A 21,109-nucleotide genomic window follows, 5' to 3' on the forward strand; every position below is an offset into this window, starting at 1 on the left:
AGAAGCAGGTGACAAGTGGGACCTTGCAGCTCAGATTTAAAAAAAAGTCAAATTAATGTGAGCCAGTGCCTTTAAAGTGCAAACAAGAAAATGATATCTGTGATAAAAGGGGACCACAAAATAGCAATAGCTGCTGAGTGTGGCACCCTTTAAGTATTACTGTACAACTCTTCAAAATAAATGGATACATGCTAATGTGTATTAGCTAAGGACTGCATTCAATATACCGACAGCTAATTGAATAAAGGCACAATGTGCACAAAAAATTGAAGTAAATCGCAAAAACAAAAACTTCTTGACATATTTACATGTAAATATACACTATAGAAACATGTTATTCATTTTCTTGCATGATTTTTGAAACTGATATTTTACATTTGATATTTTCTGGTAAAGCATTCCACCAGAAAACATCAAATGTAAAACATCAGTTACGTCACATCATCACATCACTTCATCATATGGTTCAATAATTAGTCTGTTTATTGATCCAGTAGAGGGGGGGTGTCACAAAATAATTCACTGACACTAAAATTCACTCTTGAATTCCCATTTGCATGTGGTAAATAATGCTCTAGCGCATTGGTCAGATCCAGCACAGGAGACGCGCACTACCGCATGTCTATCAATGAGATGTGTTAAATTACAAGTGTGCATTGGCATTTAAAAATGACTGAAAGTCGTTCTTCACTCTTAGTGAAACACCTCACAAACAAGTTTTTATTAGTAAAACCATATGTGACAATTTTACATAAACTTAGACATATTTCTTATTTTCAAATTTGTGGAAATTTTCTGCTCTTTTTTTCTATTTAAATGTGCATCCAGAAACATGAATATGAAACAATTTAAGCCAACTATATGACAGCCAGCCAATACAGGCTTTTCAAATAAATTCTTTAGGGAATGTGTTAACTTGATATTCTGAACTTTGTTAAATGCAAAAATTATGCTTCTGTGTGTTACAGTATATACATGTATCACAGACACATTTTTTTGTCGACATTAGTACATATTTATTTTGATCACTTTCTCTTTGTTTTGAGCTTTCATCATTGACTGTCAAAACCGCATTTTACATTGTTATGAGACGTCATAGACAATTCTTAAATATCATTAGGAAAACAACATGGTCTGAAATTTTAACTTGAAAGTTTAGACAATTCTTAAATATCATTAGGAAAACAACATGGTCTGAAATTTTAACTTGAAAGTTTTGACAATTAACTCAGTCGTAATTCTTGTACTCATGAACTATGCCATCTGATTTAACTTTACTTTGTGGTAATTACGGTAGTATGCAGGCCCATTTTAATTTTTCATGGGGGGGGGTCATCACAGATTTTACCATTAAAATATGTGAACATGAAGTAATTTACATTCAAAATAATATTTTTCGTGTTTAATTGGGGGTGACTGTTACTATAGTATTTTGATAATAACTTGTCCATTGCTGACGACTGTCATGAAATAATTCCCTGATGGTTTCAGATCATTTTGAATATAACAAATTCATTATCATTATTAGTGTTGACAGAATTATTGTTTCAATGTTTATTCTATAAAAAGGGGTATGGTTTATCATATGTATATACATGTCTTGCAAATAAATATAAAAGTGAAATTTGAAAGTTATTCTGTTATTTTCTTAATTGGAAGTGTGACAACGATGTGCATCTTCTGTTGAACATCCGTTGCTTAAATATTTTGTGTTAATTGAATATCTTAGGCTTGAATTGTTATTAATACTTTACAATAATATTTGATATTCTTATGAACAGAATGATGAATGACTCAATGCTCTTCCCTTTTCAATGTTTAAGGTTTAGGAAGTATTCTAAGTACAGGGTACACAGGAAACATACTTTTGCAAGTTTCTCACAGATCAGATTAGTTACGCTGTATTCTTTTTTTAGAACTCTCTCATTTCTCTACTTAAGGGATGGTCCAGGCTGGAGATACCTAAACCCCTCAAAAAAAGTTTTACAACTCAGTTTTGGGGGATGATATCTTTTTGGTTAAGGAAGTATAAAAGATGAAACTGGTATCATTGGAAAGCTGAATTATTCCTCTTTACAATGACATGCCATTTGCTGTGATTATGTAATCATGGAATATGCAATCACCCTGAACATTGAGAAAAGTCAGAAGTGAAATTTTGCAAAATGCATTGATTTCTAACAAGAGTCTCTATTTCTATAGAATTTCCACCATGCAGGTGACAGTGAATGCACTCGGTCCATCCTCGAAACAATTGGAAATACGCAATTGGAAAGGAAACGACGCATTTCATTTCTAACATTGCTGCGTATTATCATGTCTGTGTATTTCATGATAACACTAGCATTACAAATGACACATGATTGTAAAGAAGAATAATCATGCTTTCTTAAGATATCACTTTTACACATGATGATCGAACATTAAGAAATTTATTAGCACTCAAACTTGCAATTTGAGTTGCAGAACTCAAACACGACATGGCAACAAATTTTGCAACATTTCATTTCTTACATTGCTGCATATTTATCATGTCTGCGTATTTCATGATAACACCAGCATTACAAATAACATGATCGTAAAGAGTAATAATCATACTTTCCAATGATACCACTTTCACTTATGATGATGGACACTAAGAAATTTATTAGCACTTAAACTTGAGTTGCAGAACTTTTTTTGAGGGGTTTATATATCAATAAATGGAGTAAACTTCACAGAGCAAAATGCTGAAAATTTGATCAAAATTGGATCACAAACAGCAAAGCTATTGAATTTTAAAGATTTGCATTATTCCAGTGAAACAGTTCTCTAGGCATGTCATCATGAATATTCATTAGGTGGGCTGATGTCATATCCCCACTTGTTCTTTCGTATTCTATTACATGAAATTGGTTTATTCAAAATAAAAATTAAGAGCATTAGTTATTTATTGCGACAACTTATTTTATCATAATGGAGACACATGTATGAAAAAATGAAACAATTATGATTTCATGTGATAACATAAGAAAAATGAATGAATTAATATTCATGATGTTGTGCATATCACTATATTCTCAAAATATTGATAAACTTTAAAATTTGTTATATTATTTGTTGAATACATTATTTGATATCCAATCTTGTAGATATGAAATTTTCAGCATGGACCATCCTTTTAAAGGAAAATGAAACCTTTAGGACAAGATAGTTTGTGCGAAAATAGAATAATCAAAGAAACGGATCAAAGAAAGTTTGAGAAAAATTGAATAAATAAATAAAGTTATGAAGTTTAAATCATTGTAATGTAGATCCTCCCATAGCAATGTGACAAAGATGTGTGATGTCACATGTGAACAACTTTGCCATTACTCTTGTATATATTTCACTTAAACTGCCTCTTTTATCACATCTATCAGATCATGTATTCTTTCTATATGAGGGCATGTAATACAGATTTTTAAAGAATACATTATGGATAAAGAGTTGGTATCACCAAGAGAAAGAGCAAAAAGAGACATTTTGGGGTATTTTATAGTCCATCAAAGGAAAAGTTGTTCACATGTCTTTGTCACATTGCCAATAGCAAGGATCTCCATAGGCATTAGTGATCGTGCAATATTCAAATATTCGTAACTTTCTCAATATTTGTCCAATTTTTCTCAAGCCTTTTAAAAAAAAATCTTATTCTTAAGTTTTCTGTTTTCACACAAGCCCCACTTGTTCCAAAGGTTTCATTACCCTTTAAAACCTTTTGCTCTTTTGTGAATACTGAAAGCCTCCTTATATGATCATTTGCAAAATTTTAAGCCCTCCTGAACTTGTTTGTGTATTGTATAATAATAATAATTGTTTCATTCAATAAACTGGCCTAATATAATTTGTTGGTGTTGGTTCTGTGTTTAATTTAAATGGTAAAAGGGAAGTGAGCTTTAAGAAATTCTCCAATAGCTTGACTAATCCTTTTGTTTTCAAAAGTATTTTTACTTCAAAATGTTGTTTTTTAATTGATCAGTCAAGCTATTGGACAATATCTGTAAACTTATATACCTTTAAATGTTCAAATCAAACATGGAATCAACACCAAAAAATGATATACAAGCCAGTTTTTAATGCAACTATTGCAGTATATCACAATTACATACATGTGCTATACACACAGATTTTCAGCTGGTCTAAAAACTTTTGCAAATGATGGTACATATCACAGCCCTGTTTTATAACCTGTATTATCAATATCAGATTACAAGCTAATGTTATAAGGACTTTAATTCATGTCATTTAATTGGTTTAACACAAATTTACCATAGAAAGTCAGTTGATATTATTGATGAGTGAATGAAACTTGGCAATGTGTGGAAATCAAGAAAATATTTTTGTGTGGTCATTAATGACAATTTCTTGCCTCCGTTTATACCAGACATCATATTCTCTAAATAATTTGTCCTTTTCAACCATTATTGCCTCTTACAAAGGATTTTCAATAAAGTAATAGGCCAAATGATTTCTTTTAGTACAAATTTGACATTTCATCAAATAAAGTCAAAATATTTCTCCATAAAAAGAGAATCTAGGAGCCTATTTAAATTCAGCCACACAGCAAAGTTAGTGCCTTACTCCAAATTATGACACAATTTTATTTCAAATACTAAGTAGAACATTAGTAATAGAACTTAACATGATCTAGATCTTTTAACCACATCTCATAATGAAGCTTGTCATCGCATTAAAATTTGCGTGCAACTATTCTTCCTTCTTTGCATCTACTTTGGCCCAGTTTATCTTGATTAAAGTTGGAACACACAACGAGTTGTGTACAGTTCCAAACAAGACTTTGAAAAAAGGGTTACCGCAGGATGTATATAGAATCTTAATACATATACCTGCAAAATTTTTAGAAAATAGGATTCTTTTAGGGGGAATTGTTCATATTGTAATATGTATGTCATATTGTTGGTGGTATGAATATTATTTGTTTTAAAGCAGGATAAAATATCATTCTAGTGGGCATACAACATGAGAGTACATGATCAAACTGTTGCATTGTGGGAAAGAATGAGTAGTTCGTGACTGGACAGAATGTTATTCAAATTGTGAACTTTCAATGTGAACTTACATGTATTTGAAAATTCATTCAAATAGTCAACTTTCCTTCCTGCAGATGCTGAATAGAAAGTTACATCATCAATTTCAGTGCGCTTTTATTTTGCATATAGTCTGTATGTGGAAAATATTTGCAACCAACATCAAATGTTGATGACAATTGTGTAATCAATTTTGATAGCAGTAGCAAATCAAGTCTGCATTCTTTGTCACAAGAAGCGGAGCACCATTCGATTGTCATTTTGCTATTATTTTGCTATTTTGCTATTAATTTGCTATTAATTCTGTTATAATTCTGATTGATTTTGAGACCCTGCAGATTGCAACTGATCACAAGTTTCTTCCAATGCCCCCCCCCCCCTCATCCATATGGGTCCACTGAAGACTGCAAAATTTTATAACCTCAACAATAAAACTCATTCACACTCTTGATACAACGTGTAATGCTGATATTCAGGCTGAAAACATGGTTTTCTACACATTTAAGGAATGAAATGTAAAGTATAAAGTAAAAAAGTATAAAGTAATAAAATCTTTATTCATTAATACATTTGACTTTACTACATAGCATAATACATGAATAGAGGGATATATACCTTTATGGTATGGAGAGATACATTCAACATAAATATTATTCAAGTATAAAGAACATGGTAGTAAAACGAATATTCTTGAAAATAATGCTCCATCAACCAAACAACCAATAAAAGGGGTATTTTATCGTTGACATGAGGGTGGGGTATTGAAGAACAAAAATCGACGATGCTGGTGGATATCTTGGTGTCGTACCCACGGGTCTTCACTATGTTGGCGCCCCGGGGGTTGGCGCTTGAGTTTCGCCCCAGATATTTTCAACTTTGTTTTAATTATTATTATTAGTTCCATGTCCATGGTTGCACTGACGGTAAAATATGTCAACGGTCACTTTGAACACGTTGGACATCTGTTAAGCTTTTATTGGTCAATCTAATTAAAATGACACGCTTTGCCCTGTCATATGGTGGTTGATCTTCACTCATCTCGTCATGGAAGATTTATTGCTGTCTCACCATTGAAAAATTAGAGATTCCCTTGCTGCCTGCGCTGCGTCTGTACTCGCTAGCTTCTACCGCAATTAGTCTACTGACCAGCGCAGGGGAAGCCACCACATTGGCGCAGGTGGTGAGTGTGTGTGTGTGTGTGTGGGGGGGGGGTGCATGAGAATTTGATCAATATGCCAAACAGTTCTAACTTTTACATTGTCTTTAAGTACAAATTAAGCTTAAAGACGCCGAAGATCCTTGTCCAAACCCGGCCAGAAGTGAAGAAGAAAATATAAACTGAGATACGATGGTCGTTTTCGTCCCTTTCCCCGCGCCATTGTTTTTTTTTTTACCTTGAGTTAAATATTTCATATTTCCTTTCTTGTCACCGTGCGAATATAAAATGATGTTCGGACACCCTCCTCCTCTTCCTCTCAGATGTAAGAAATCTTAAATGGGCATTCTATATAATTTGATAATACTCAGCATTGCCGTATTCAATAGCCATGATAGCGGCGTTTTTGTGGCTGTTTCTGTAAATAATATTGAAAAAAATAATTGAATTGAAAGATCCATTCTCAGACACAATGTAGAACGTGCAGAAACTAGTTGCAAACAAACAAATAAATTAATCTTGTCTTCGGTTTGCAAATCATCAAAATCAAACGTAACATATTTGTTCGCTTTCTGATTGGGCGTATTAGTTTGCATAATATTGTTCTTTATTTTTGTGCTTCCTTTTCTCTTTTCGCGTGATCTTTATTTTTCTTGTTCCCTTTCTTCGTCTCTTTATTCTTATACGTCTTCTTCTTTTCATTCTTCTTCTTCTCATTCTCATTCTTCTTCTTTTCTTCTCCTTTTATCCTCTTTTCTATCTCCATATTTATTTTGTTCGTTTTCTTCTATCATAGCCATGCCATAATATGTGTTTCTTTTTCAGGAACGTTGGCTTAATCCCCTCTCTTAAAGAAGCACGGTGATCTCAGCTTAGGCTTAAACTACCCCCGACGATGAGATCCGAGATTCGTCTCCAAATCCCATGTTAACGTGTGCTAGGACGATACAGAGATCTGGCGGAAATCTTCTTAGGACTGCCTCCTTCATCATCTGATACCACAGGTAAGCCCGCCGAGCCAGGGTCTATAAACCCGTAAAAGAGAACCTGACAGGACTGACAGTGTCAAATATGCTGTGTCATAATTATCACGTACAGGTACAAATTGGTTCTTACATTTTTCTTTCCTTGAAGCATCACGAAGAAAAGGAACTGTAATTATTAATCAAAAATATAAATCCAGGCGAGAATCCCAACGTTGTGACGATGGAAATCTTGATAAAGAGTCGATATCATTTAGCCTTCAGGAGGGGTGACGTTACCGAACAGATCAACAGAACTTTGCTTTCAAAACATTAATATTAATCTAAAAATAACCCTTTTTTTTTTGCTGCAAGACAAGTGCACATACAATTTCTACGAATGTAGACACTGGACACCAAGAACAAACTAGTTAGAATGACTATCAGCTGGGTGCAATTTAGATATAAACAACTGATCAAGTCATAATCTGACTACATGCTAATGAGAAATGACTGTGTTCTAGTCATATGCAACTAGAAAACAGTAAAATAACTGAAGCAATTTCACCAAGCTGCATGACGCTTTCATTTAGTAAATTCTTACTTATTCTTCTTATTTGCCTTGATGGGCTTTGTGTGGGTGTGTTTTAATATGTACTTATCATGTACCGGTATTAAATGGACTTTGGGTATCTTGATCTTTCGTCAGAATCGGTTTTACCTAATATTGCTCCTCTTTGGACTCCGGTGGTTTTGCCTATAAATTGAGTATAAATATTACAACTTAGGTAAAATGACCAATATGGTTCAGGAGTGTATAATTTTATTGTTTTATATCTTTTCAAATAATTTACTTTAAAGAGCTACAAGTTATGAATTTATCAGTTAAATATCATGTCTTGTTCGGTGTTTTTTTGCTCCATACAATAGAAATAAAAGCTTGACACCCCAAAAATCTTACAACTTGGAATAGCCTAACGAATTTGCTAATCAATATTTTATTGATACAATCTTAACATGCGTTTGATCGTCCATTCTTTGCTCCCATTAATAAATGAATTTAACCCTGTCTGTCATGAACTTGATTTCAAGCCATTTCTTGAAATTACAGTATTTCTCTTTTCAAACGCCGTGACTTGGCAAGAAGTTGCGATGACGTCACTATTCTACACCAGTGTGTCAATGAACTTCAAGGTTAACGAAATTTATGACGTTTGGTTACGTCATATCGGTGTTCTTATATTGACGGTTTCTGATTAGGTACGGATGCTGTTTTGTTGGGGAATAAACAAAGAAATGTAGAAATTTTGATTATAATCTGAATATCTCTTCCGAAAGAATATAAGTATTTAATCATAGTTGTGTAGATTGATCAAGTTTATTGTAAGATTGCGCAAGGGCTGATTTACTAGACTTATGTGTCACATTGGTTCAATAAGTAAACCAATTAAGTATTGCTTTTTGATGAAAATGTCGTGGTGAAGTTGTTCCAACTCTTGCCTTTTTATTACAAGTCATGCATGGGTTCGAATCCAACCCCATGCAATAGTGAATTTCCTTCATCCAATAAAACATTCATGTTACTTGCGTTTCAATAGAACAACGAGAAGTTGTGAAGGATTCATGAATCGATTTTTCAAAACCAAGAGCTAATGAATACTTTTTGAGACTATGATAAAATTCGCATGTAGAGAAAAGGGTAGAACAAAGCAAATATACACTTTTCATCATAAATCGGATATCTACCCTGTTTTGGAGCATATGTCAAATGCTTGTGCCAAATGTCGGCATCTTGATGTGAGAGGAAGCATCAGGAAGCATAAAAATGTGTGCCTTCTTAATTTATTTCTTCCGTCAAATTTATATTGCCAAATCGCATACATTATAAATCTACTACTCATTACTGTACTCTGTACATCGGTATGGGATAAATACACTTATCAGAATCTTCTCATTTTAGCAAGCGACGACAAAATAAATACATATCAATCCATTCGTTGTAATCTTAATCTAATCGCGTATCGAATCCTAAACCGCGATGATCTCTCCTCTCGTCTGTCTTTATAAATACATCTTATAAAATATTTCTCATTGACTGTGTGTTAGATCCCTTCACCAGACAAGTTAGAACAATGTCAAGAGGAAACATTGGATTAGCAATGATGACAGAGAAAGTTGATACTCCGGTTAAGAATTATGCGTTAAGGCATCCGCGATACAATCGTTTTTCATCTCTGATTAGATCACGGAGAAAGTGTTAATTTGCCACGCTAAACGAAGAGAAAGGTGAAGACGAGGGCGAACGCAGGGTAACGCGTGACGCATTTACTTATTAACACCAAAGGTTTCAAAAGTTCTCGCGCCGAGTAAAGTGTAAATAATTGTATAGAAATAACTGTCCACGTTTGACACAGTGCATCGATATAGAGTAATGTGATGTCCATATCTATATAGGGGAAGGCGGGGTAAGTTGTGACAGTTTTTGCTTTTTGCATGTTAGAATTGATATGATTAATAATCTTGTCGAAATAAGTACCTTGCCTTGAAACTTAATTCTTCTGAAATATTTTCCACCTATATATAACTTTCTATCCCCACACTGAAAGTCATCGTGACCTTTGAAAAAAAACGATGTCAAATGGCTCAACTTGCCCCATATATGGGGTAAGTTTGAGCCACCTTCTGGGGTAAGTTGAGCCACCAAAACTATGTACAAAATGTATGGGGGAGAACCAGCATGTCAATATTTTGTTTAAAATCTTTTCACTTGCTAATTCTCTATAAATACTAACATCCTGTAAAAGGAAAAGAGCAGTCATGTAAATTTGCTCCTTTCAGCCTGCATTTCAATCAATTTTTATGGTTTGTTTGTTTTTTAAGATACATTACCATAGGAATTACCATGGCTCAACTTGCCCCATGCTGTTTGGCTCAACTTACCCCAATCCGAACTAAGTGTGATAATTTTGTATCCACACATTTATTATGCATCCATCGTATAAAAGACTATGACAAGAATGAAGATCCATACCTGGACTAATAATGTTGTTATCATGTCTTTATTACATTTAAAGATGTGTGTGTTTATAAAGCACTTATCTATTTCACACTCTTTTTTACTTTTTTGGCTGAAATTCATATTTTTCCCTCTAAAAAACTACTTTTTGTTTCAAAGTTGGAAACAATGTGGTGGGGTTAGGGGTTATGCTATGGGTCATCAATACATGACACCACCACAATGTCTGACTCATTCATTATTGGCCTGGGGCTGGTGGCTCAACTTGCCCCTATGCTCAACTTACCCCGCCTTCCCCTACTTCCTTCTTATCATGCTTAAAAAATGATTTCCATAAATACAAGAAGCATAAAACTAACCCCGATGATAGAACATTTCACGATATGTCATAAGTGCATTCGTTCTATTAAAATAAGGATCTAAAAATTCAGAACTAATTAGAGACATACAAAAGATATTTGACTTGCACCCAACAGAGTAAATACGTTAGAAGAGATGGAAAAAAATTGCGCGCGTATAATGGCGGTAAGCAACTTTTTAATTCAATGAGTGAAGACAAATCTAATCGAGATTTTCAGAATTGTATGTGAAAAATCAACTAGTTTTCGTCGAAATCGCTTCATTTTAAGTTGGTGCACATGACTGTGGTCACTTACGTTACAAAAGGTCTGTATTTTTTGTCTATATATAGAATTTTAATACTCAATGTCATTGTAATCATAGTTATTGTGATCTAACACAAAACAGTTCCTGTCAGACAAAGTCGACTCTATTTGTTTTTAATGAATAAAATATTTATACATGGGACCTTAATAATCGTTATTAAGAAAACATTCCATGGTTTGAATCAATTGACATTTTCTTTCCCCGTTTTTAAGATCTTATTTTACTCTACTGCGGGTAAACTAGTGTTTTACCTCCTCAGTGGTTTTCAAAAAATAATATTCGATAATTATATAGCTTCACGTAATTGTATTAGGAACCCGGTGCATTTCCCCCCTAGGTCGGCAGAAATTGAAAAGTGTGCCCCTCCCGAGGTAAAAAATGATTCCCTTCCTGAGCTTATAAATCCCATGCTCGTTCACTCCATTGTTAATTCTTTTCAATCAAAATAGATTTTTGTGGCACGCCCACGTTCCGACAACATTTGAGATGATAATTTGTCCCCAATAATGCCAAAGAACTACTGGCCTCAGTTACAGGCTGCTTAGTTCGTGGTACGATATTTATATGGTTCGGAGATGTTTAGTGCCATCAATGATGCGTTGGAGAGTAGCTGTGCGCGATCATTATGAAAAAAATAAGCTGCGAGTTGATGCAGGTTTCAATGATGAGAAAACAAAATTCATATCAAACTTTGAGCAAATGCTTAGGTTTCCAATCGCAACCTTTCCTTAAGGAATTTAAAGCATGAGGAATCTTCGATAACTAGAAAATGGAGTGTACGACAGATGAGATATAGGATGGGTGGCATAGAGAAAAGGAAACCAAGAAGAAGAACAGAAAAGAAGGTGAAAGAACAGAAAGAAAAGAAAAAAAGAGGAAAGCAGACAAGTTGCTAAAAGAAAAGGAAAGAACGAACAGAACAGAAAGAAAAAGAAGATAAAAATGAAACATGTCAAAGAGAGACACAAGGAAACGAGAGAGGGAATTCGACAATCCGTTTTTCCAACTCGTCTATGTGATTTTGTATCCCGAGAGTGGGTGCAAAATGAAAAAGAGCGTATGACGCGCTCCTCTACTGCAGACGGAAGCTGATGTGGGGATGACTCAGGATCACCCTGACAGCATGCCATGTGTTCCATTGCGGCCGAGATGACTAGCTAGATGATACAGAACGACTGCACAACTCGGTTCACTTCTTACAAGTTTACGGAATACGCATCAACTCGGATCAGAGTGAGCGAGGTGAAGTTCAGGCTCTGAGAAGCAGAAACCTAATCTAACTGGTTACCCTAGTTGCTGACTACATGCGAACCAACCGGTGGACGATCGAAGCAAAGGAGCTGTTTCAGATTGTTCGCCGAGTCTAAACGGAATAACCCAAGCTATTACATCGTATAGAAACCCTGATATAAAAAAAAATCAGCTCGATTAAGCCATAGAGGAATTTTCCCCTGCTAGGCTGCTGCAGCTGTACAGTTCGCCTACGCATTTGGAATTATAGCATTAAGATCTCGAGGAAATATTGGCAACAAATTTATTCACATTTTGGCGCCACAATGAGGTAAATCATCTGCTTCAAGCATTGTATATTTTGCATTTCGCATGTAAGAGGCCTCACGGATGTTTGGATGCATATTCAGTCGGTCTGACATCTGTTCATATTCAGGATTATGGAGGATTAAGAACGTTTCTATCTTTTCAAACAATACATTTTCGATAGATCTGTCTTTTTATTATTCCAAGATAACCATGCGATCCAGAACTTTTTAATCAAAGATGTCAAACAGCATGTACATTTGAAGAATATCTTATGGTTCGAATATCGGATATACCTACAATAACCATTGAAATGGCATCCTATCTTGCTGGCATCAGTCACGCAAGGTGGACAGTTCTTCTGTGGATATCCATTTGCCACCAGGTGACACTTACGTCGTCATCACCGTCGTCGTCCAGTTCTCGGCCTGGAGCAATCATCTACGACAGGCAACTCACCGTCGGAAGTTCGACGAGGGATTGTTCAAGGCCGCAGATTATACCAAGTCGAGCCCCAAGGTAAGTGTTATGATATTCTGTCAAGATCAGTCGGGTAATCCGTAGCGGCGACGCCTAAGTTTAGCCAAGGTAAATCTATACTTAATTTGACATTTTGTAAGTAATAGTTTAAAAATAACTACCCGGTATCCGACTTATCTAGAGGTCCTTTGCAATTGCAAAATGCAGTTTTACAATATTCGCAAGAGACATGCTGGCAGAGGTTGAATGGTCTTGGTATTTTCCGACGATACAAAATGTGGTGGACACACCCTATTATTATCTATTGAGGTAAATGAATGCCATGATTTGCTTATGAACACTGTGAAATCTTGGCCGATCGAGATTCATGGTGTGAAAAGTTGCCTTTGTTTCTGGCTTTCATGCGCTGTTCTATATATAAGTAGAAAGGTTACTCGCCATAGGCCCTAACTGGTCTTAACCAAGAAGGACAACCACAATGCAGACAGGAAGGTGATGCCAGAGTCTATTAATCTCATCTATGATATCACTTTCTCTCTAGTTGTCATGGATGTTTGGCTGGGCATCTAGCTAACCGTTCAATGGCTCAGACCTGCTCTAGACCTACCGGTCCTACAAAATCTCCGTGTCTTAAGTAGAATGCCCTTGACTATCATTTATTCTAATGTCTATGTATCCGGTCGGCTGTAGGCAGGCCTCTCCCAGACTCCATGAGGTCCAGGCTGAACTCGGACGAACAGGTTAATTGTAACGACTCGGACGATTACTCATCCAATTTGTAGAATGTCATGCACCCCATGTAAACATTGAGGAGTGAGGTAAAAGGATGAGGAGTCTACATTTCTCCTTCATGATCAGACTATAAAACACCCTTTCGGATTAAATAAGCAGTTTTAGCTCGGAGTTGCAGTAAGCACCAAATATATGTACCCTGTAGCCATCAGTAGTCCTAAGTTGCAATGGTTTGTAAGGTTTGACTGTGTCTCTGTATCAGACACAGATGTGAGACTGTGTCGATTCTTTGATGTCGCATTAAGATGATCATATTAAAGTCAAGCTTTGCAATGCTGACAAGCTTCCGTCCTCTCAATGTGGACAATTTCAAGCCAAATGATTAGTCATACGTTTCCTTTGCTTTATACGCTTTTTTAATTCTTGATTTGTGTAAGTGAAGTGTACGATATCTTAGAAACGATAGCGCTGATTTTCATTTTCATCTTACGATTGATAATCTTCACTCATTGAAATTACAATGACAACAGCAGACTGAATGAACTGCTGGGGGCCCGTTTCATGAAACTTGTTATTATAACAAATTTCCAATCACAGTGTGAAGCTACTGAATTGCATCAATTTCATTGGCTGATAGTAAACTTGTTATAGAAATTGTCCATGTTTATTATAACAAATCTTTATAAAACGGGACCCTGCTCTTGTTAACACCTTTCCCCTCGAAACAACTCTGAAAATTTACATTTCACTAGAAATCCACATCCTTGCTCAATCGTAATGCACTTCATGATTTCATTCATTCCATGTACTTTTTGCCATCGTGCACATTACTGCATATCTGTGTTATTAAGCACTTACCGCTATTTCTGTTACCATGGTAACATGTACACAAACGACGCCATGACTTTGAAGTTGCTTCATTCCCTCGTACTCCGCCAAAAACTGTGTGAATTTGGCAAATTTCCACAGCCATGATGTTTGAGTTTCTTTTCGCTCGTGAGTACCTTGTTTCGATTTCATCAGTCCCTCGAATTAGATTTTGAAGAAACATTACCTGCAGATTGGAGTATGGAAGAGGAATGAATGTTCAAAATCATAATATTTAGGATGTTACCCGGCACCCAGTTAAGGAGACATTTAATAAAAGACAATATATACAAAAAAATATTCATTTTAACTTTCATTCGTCAGTCACCAGGCGGGAAAATGTATAAATCTCTTATTTAAAAAAAGGCTATTTAAAGCGTTGATTCCTGTTATAAATGAAAATTTTTACCTCTGGATGTTTATGACATCTTCATGAAAACGTGTGAGTAAAACAATTCCAATATTGGTTAAAGGTTAACATAAACTGATAGAATATTGGGTGAACAGCATATTTCGTGAATAAAACTTCACACGATACACCGCAGAACATCTGCAAAGTATTTGACGATACTTTACCATTCTGCGTTCCCTCTGTATTCTTTACAAAATTACTTTTGACAATTATCTACCTTTAATTCTATATACGAAGATACATACTATTCTGACATCGAAAAATTCAACGTTGATAACAGTTTCTTGAACATATAGACCGATTTCTCAAATAATGTTTGATGGTAGTAATAATTTATTCACCAAATTTACTTTGATAGTTTACCTGTTTGAAAATAAATGAATAAAGAAGACCAGTAATGGTTGTTTTGCAAAAAAGAAACGTATTGTTTTCTGTACATTAGGCACTGTATTCCTAGAAAATTATGGAACCATATACCAACAATAACCACTAAACCACCAAGTCTCCTTTTAAATTCCAACCTTGCCAATTTACTGTCACTATCAAACAGAATCCGTGCACGATTAGTGAGGAATATTATTATTGTTAGATGAGGGCCGTCATAATCCCATGTTAAGGCGTGAATAACCTTCAAAACCCGATGGGATCCTAAACCTTCAGGGTTCTTTCCGTCCTACCCAATCAGCGGGTTGCTAAATTCGGTCGAGGAGAATGGTAATGATCCCTTCTTACAATTAAAGGCGCATCATACGATTTGATTTGATTAATAACGAAAATCATATTCCGCTTTTATATAGCGTTTAATACATCAGAAAGTACTCTCTCCAATTAAGCGCTTTTCAGATATTACCCCAGTCATCGGATTATGGCGTACCAGCATACAATGTATGCACTTTCAAAACCAGAGATCTACATCCGTTTACAGACAGTTTTACCAATAATTAAACAAGTACTCATTGTTTCATTATTGAGACCCCAAAAATGTTGTTGGAAAACTTTGATAATTGTACATATATTTTGATGGATTTACATGTTACTATTGTTAGAGTTTAATTAAAAAAAATGATGTGACAAGTGACTATAATCAAATGTCGATTTTGAATATTCAAGTCCATTTTAGTATAATTCTTAATTTATAACTCTCTTGATTTTAAGTCCGATAGGAGCGAAATGCTGTGCGTGACTTAAAATTCTAAACAAAAAGTAAATGAGAATTACAAACGTTTACTTTCTCCCCTCTCTTGGTATGAGGCCCTTCATATTGGCAAGATAAATTCCAGTGTGTATTGCATTGTACTTTTGAGAATTATGGGTAATAAACTTTCACCTACCAGGAATAAAGAACGAAGGTTTACCGCGAAACAGCATACTACAGCTGCTATGAGATAAAAATCATTTTGACAATGAATGGGAAGGTATCATGGAATCTCTTGGTCTTTTTATCTAGCCATCGTCCTCTCCCTTTCCTATAAAAAAAATCATACAATCCTTTAACAAACTTCCTTTACTCTGTTGCAATTGATACCCGTGAAGGCATATTGCTACGCTTCCTTGGCGTCTAAGTTTGGAACTCTCACGGAGAGTTGAAAGTAGGGGCACCAAGTTCACACGAGATAGATAGATAAAGAGAGATATAATTAGAGAGAGGGAGAGAGAAGAAAGACAGAGGGAGAGAGAGAGGGGGGGAGAACGGGATAAGGGATCGAGGTAAAGGAAGGGGGCAAGTGAAGTACCCCAAACTCTCCACCCGTGGTGACCTTTCCAGTCCGACCTACATTTTCACTCTAAAAAAATAGTGTAATTAACCTTCCACTGAGGTCACTGATTTCAACCTACCCGGCACTTGACTCCGTTTTTTTTTCCGTTTTGAAATCTAAGTACATGAGCATAACCTTGAAAAGAAAAAAAAAGATAAATGAATAATCAATGCCATAGGAAACAAGTAGCGATTTATACATTCTTTCAGCAAATTCTACCCATCTTTGGAAAGTAATTAGTATAACTGTCGCTACCGCTTAATGGTGAATGAATAACCTTACCTATCCTGTATAGCTATTTCACCAAACTTGAACTCTGGAAAATGCCGGGGGAAATGTAGAATATTCCCAGTTTTTGTTTTTCAATGCATTGTGTTTGTGCGTGTGAAAGCACCTTACCAATCCTTACCCTATTACCACCTGTTAAATATAAAAAGAAACCCGGTCAACTATTGTAAGTTTAGGAAACTGCTGTCAAAATGTTCACATGTCTGTTTTAAATTGGAATACATACCAGCCACTCTATATGTTTTGTTTTCAATCGGCGCACAAAGACCTCTTTGATTATTCAACACGTTCAAAGAGTGCCCGCTGATCTATTTGATACTTTTTAGGGGGTGTATCCATATACATGAGCATATATACATAAAAAACAAAAAAAGTTTCAAAATTATGCGAGTAGTCATTGTGTTCAAATATCTGAATAATGATGTCATATAAAATCAGTTGTATCTCATTCTCAACAATTCAAGAAATTTATACTTTACTACAGTCTATGGTACACTAAACGTCTTTTCGTGTTTCATATACGTATTTAATGACGACATTTTAAACTCTGATGACTAACTTCGGTTTAATTGCTAGAAATGGAAAATCAAGTTGTTTTCAAGATTTTATGTTCATTCCCCCTATTCAAAATCGGTATTTCAAATCGCCATGAACAGAGAAAGTCATCTTTAACTGTGATAACCGCAAACTTTTTTTTCATACTGTTTTATTCTGATTCCATGAACAAAAATATAACATTTCAAAACACATAAAATAATATTTTACATTTCATCTTTTGAATTTTTTCACTAACTTAATACAAGCATAAATCATATATAACTTAAAGGAGAAACAATGAAATCAGTTATAAAAATTGTTGGAACACCACTCCTCCCCCCCCCCCCCGCCCCAAACAAAAAGTCTTCCCTTGCTCATTTTTGGAGGGCGATTTACACATGGAATACAAAGAAAGAACAAACAAAGGAGACCCAAATCCAAAACAAACCAATAAACAAATAGATATACTGACACTAGGATCCCCTTAAAAAATACATATGATATGCCTAACACTTTTCCTTTCATGTATCAAATATTCAACAATGATTTAAAACTATATAAAAATTAATTGGCTTGCACTCATCAAAAACAAAGCAAATAAAAAAAATAGACGAGTAAAAAAAAAAAACATCCAAAGAATCACCCATCCCAAAGGAAAACTTCATTTTCCCTCCCCCCAAATCACACATACACCCACCTCACATACACACATACACCCTCACACACACCTACACAGTCACTTTCTCCCAAATCACACCTGGATATCGCCCTCAGTCCTGCCATTTCGGTACATTCTCTCTCCATTTTAATAAATGCTTGTCTAACTTGTTCCTTTTAATAGCTATTGCTTTTTCTTCATTTCGATATTCTACGACTCTCGCACATCGATATTCTACAAACTCACGCACATTTACCCACCCACACACACACACACACACACCCTCAAACAAACTGAGAATTAAAGCAACGTCATATTTAGTGGTACCTATGTGAATACAGGTGAATGTGTAACATACCATTTCACACCTTGGCACAGACCGGTAAGAAAGCCTTCCGCTTCCTGTGAAAGACTTTTGTCACCTTAAAGATGGAAACCGTGCTTGAGGATTACCACGAAGCCAAAACTTTGACAAGTACATTGATGTTCTCAATTGCATTTTAGTTCATTTTACTAATTATCTCCTGACGACATGATTTCTGTGAGCATATGTAGAAATCGTCAAGATGAAGGGAGCAGGAGCAGAAGAAAGACGACGAAGAGGGATGGTGCAGAGAAAAAGAAGCAAAGAGAAAAGAAGGAAAATATATGATTATGAGAGAAACCGATGATAATTAATTAGAAGAAGCAGATGTTGGAGATGATGGAGACTAGGAATGAGAAAGAAAAAAGAAATAAAAGAAGTAGAAAATGAAAATTAATAAAATATTAATCCCAAAGTTCCTTAAATTGCCGCTTTGTCCGGACAAATTCCCCGTCTGGACACAAGTGGGTATACTGCAGAAAACCTGGCATATATACTTCTAACGCTATATGACACCTTCAGTAGAACTAGGTGAAAGGTCCATGTCGTATGAAGACAGGTGCAGTTTTGAGACAGAATATTAAGCTACTTGGTGGAACATCCTTCCGCTGATGGTCGGAAGGTGATGTCTAAACTAGATGAAACGAAAAACCTCTGTCAAGTAGCGTTGATTGTAGAATTCTCGAAGATAACACAACGTAACTAGTCCTATATTCTTAAGCATGCGCCACTTTAGTAATCGTTATGTATGTCATATATTTAAAGCTCTCTTAAGTTTGGATTAAATTAGGTCAAATCCAAATTTCCATGGTACTTACATAGAACTTACACCATTGAGCCCTATCCACGTTTATTAAAAGGTTTTAAAGGCAACATACTCAACGGTGTTCATGTATTTGAATATGATATTGCGAACATCAAACAAGAAATGCAGAACGTGGTTATGTTTCATTTTCAAAGAACTGAAATGTTCTGGACTACTCTGACACTTAACTCTACAGCTATTAATTAAGTGCATCCATCATTCATGATCGTCATCACCGTGTAACGCTGTATTAACCCCTGTCACGTAACGGTAATCAACCACATTTTTTGCCAAGATATATCTTAATACCATGATTATCATAATCTTACCCCCAAATAATGTTCTCATACTTTCTCGATTAAATATTTGAATGACTTGACTGCAAGAATTATCCAGAAGCACGTTCTGCAAAATATGACTACATGTTTCTGTAATCACCCGTATGCAGTGACTAGATGACTGACTTGCCACACTACGAAAAGTCTGGAATCTATATATGTCCACACCAGAGAAGTATTGAAACAACACCAGTTTGGAATCAAACTGATGCTGTTTAAATACCAACTGGTGTTGTATAAACACCTATCTGGTGTTAGACCAAAACCAAACCGGTGTTGTTTAACACTTCTCTGGTGTGGACATATAGATTCCTGTCTGGTGTTATATCAACACCGGAGTTTTTTCAGTGCATCATCAATCGCTCATAATTCAGATCAAAGGTGGCAGTCCTTCCCTTACTGGTCAAAATGTGTATTTGAGCTGCAGCGCGAAATGATAAACGTTATCATATTTCAGGTATGTGAGTGGAGTGTGCGTGTGTGGATGTGGATTTGCTTGCTGACTTTTGAGTGCGTTTGGTAGAAAGGGGAAATATTTTCCACTTTGTCAGGTTTTCGTATAATGATGTTAAGATCTGTATACTATGTTATCAATTTATTTTACTAGTACAAGAAAACTTGTTCATTTATATATATATTTTTTTATAAATCATTCATTAATAGTTAATATTATAGCTATTACAAGTATCATTACTGTTTTGCTGAGCAAAGTTTGTGATGTTGGAAACGTTTAATGCAAGAGTTTGCTTTTTCAGATTTAGATTCGCGATGCCGTAATATGTATTGTTATTCAAATTACGTTTTTTTTGCGTATCAGGTTTAGCGGTGACGTGTCCCACATCCTATTTCAAGGTTATGAATTTAGGTGCATTCTGTCAGTGTTTGTGTTTCGTATCATGTTTTTGAGTAATCGACTCAACATATTTAGTCATTATGCCCCGCTAGAAAAGAGTAGTGTTCGAGATTATTGTATAGCCCCTATGCATTGCTTTAGTTAATGTTATAGTTGGTTAAACTGGAATTTATTATATGACTTTCCCCGTTCTAGCAGCAAAATTATTTCGGTTCCCGAGTTTCGGATAGTTTATCCGACGTGAAATATGGTGTTGATAAATTGAAAATTGTTGTAGTGGAAGTAAAACCTCAATTATTTGATATTGAAAAGACTATCAAAGGGAAAGGATTAACTTATGTTACTAGTGTTCGTCTGATTGTAATTAGACGACTCTCCCTTTTTCATGAAAATGGATTAATCAAGCAGTTTCGGAATAAAGCAGTTGATTAATCAAGCAGTTTCGGAGTAAACGAGTTGATTTTAATTCATCAAAATGGTTAATCTTGAAAAGTTGTCAATAAATATTGGTTAATATGTATTTTTTTAGCCTTATCATTGGTCGTTATGGTCAAGATTTATATGATCATATAATAAGGTATTACTGTTAATGACTTTAAGACTGTTTATACTTAAA

The 21,109-nt window shown here is 35.2% G+C and overlaps 1 protein-coding gene across 1 annotated transcript in view; it reads left to right on the forward strand.

Annotated features, from left to right (window-relative positions):
- Positions 1 to 11,989: 11,989 nt before the first annotated feature.
- Positions 11,990 to 21,109, forward strand: part of LOC121411789 — a 53,409-nt gene continuing 44,289 nt past the window's right edge. Inside the window, exon 1 of the mRNA XM_041604646.1 lies at positions 11,990 to 12,921. Within this exon, the coding sequence (XP_041460580.1) occupies positions 12,677 to 12,921 (245 nt within the window). The 5' untranslated portion in view covers positions 11,990 to 12,676. The remainder of the gene's footprint in view (positions 12,922 to 21,109) is intronic.

Source organism: Lytechinus variegatus, chromosome 3, assembly GCF_018143015.1.
Source record: "Lytechinus variegatus isolate NC3 chromosome 3, Lvar_3.0, whole genome shotgun sequence".
NCBI classification, from domain to species: Eukaryota; Metazoa; Echinodermata; class Echinoidea; order Temnopleuroida; family Toxopneustidae; genus Lytechinus; species Lytechinus variegatus.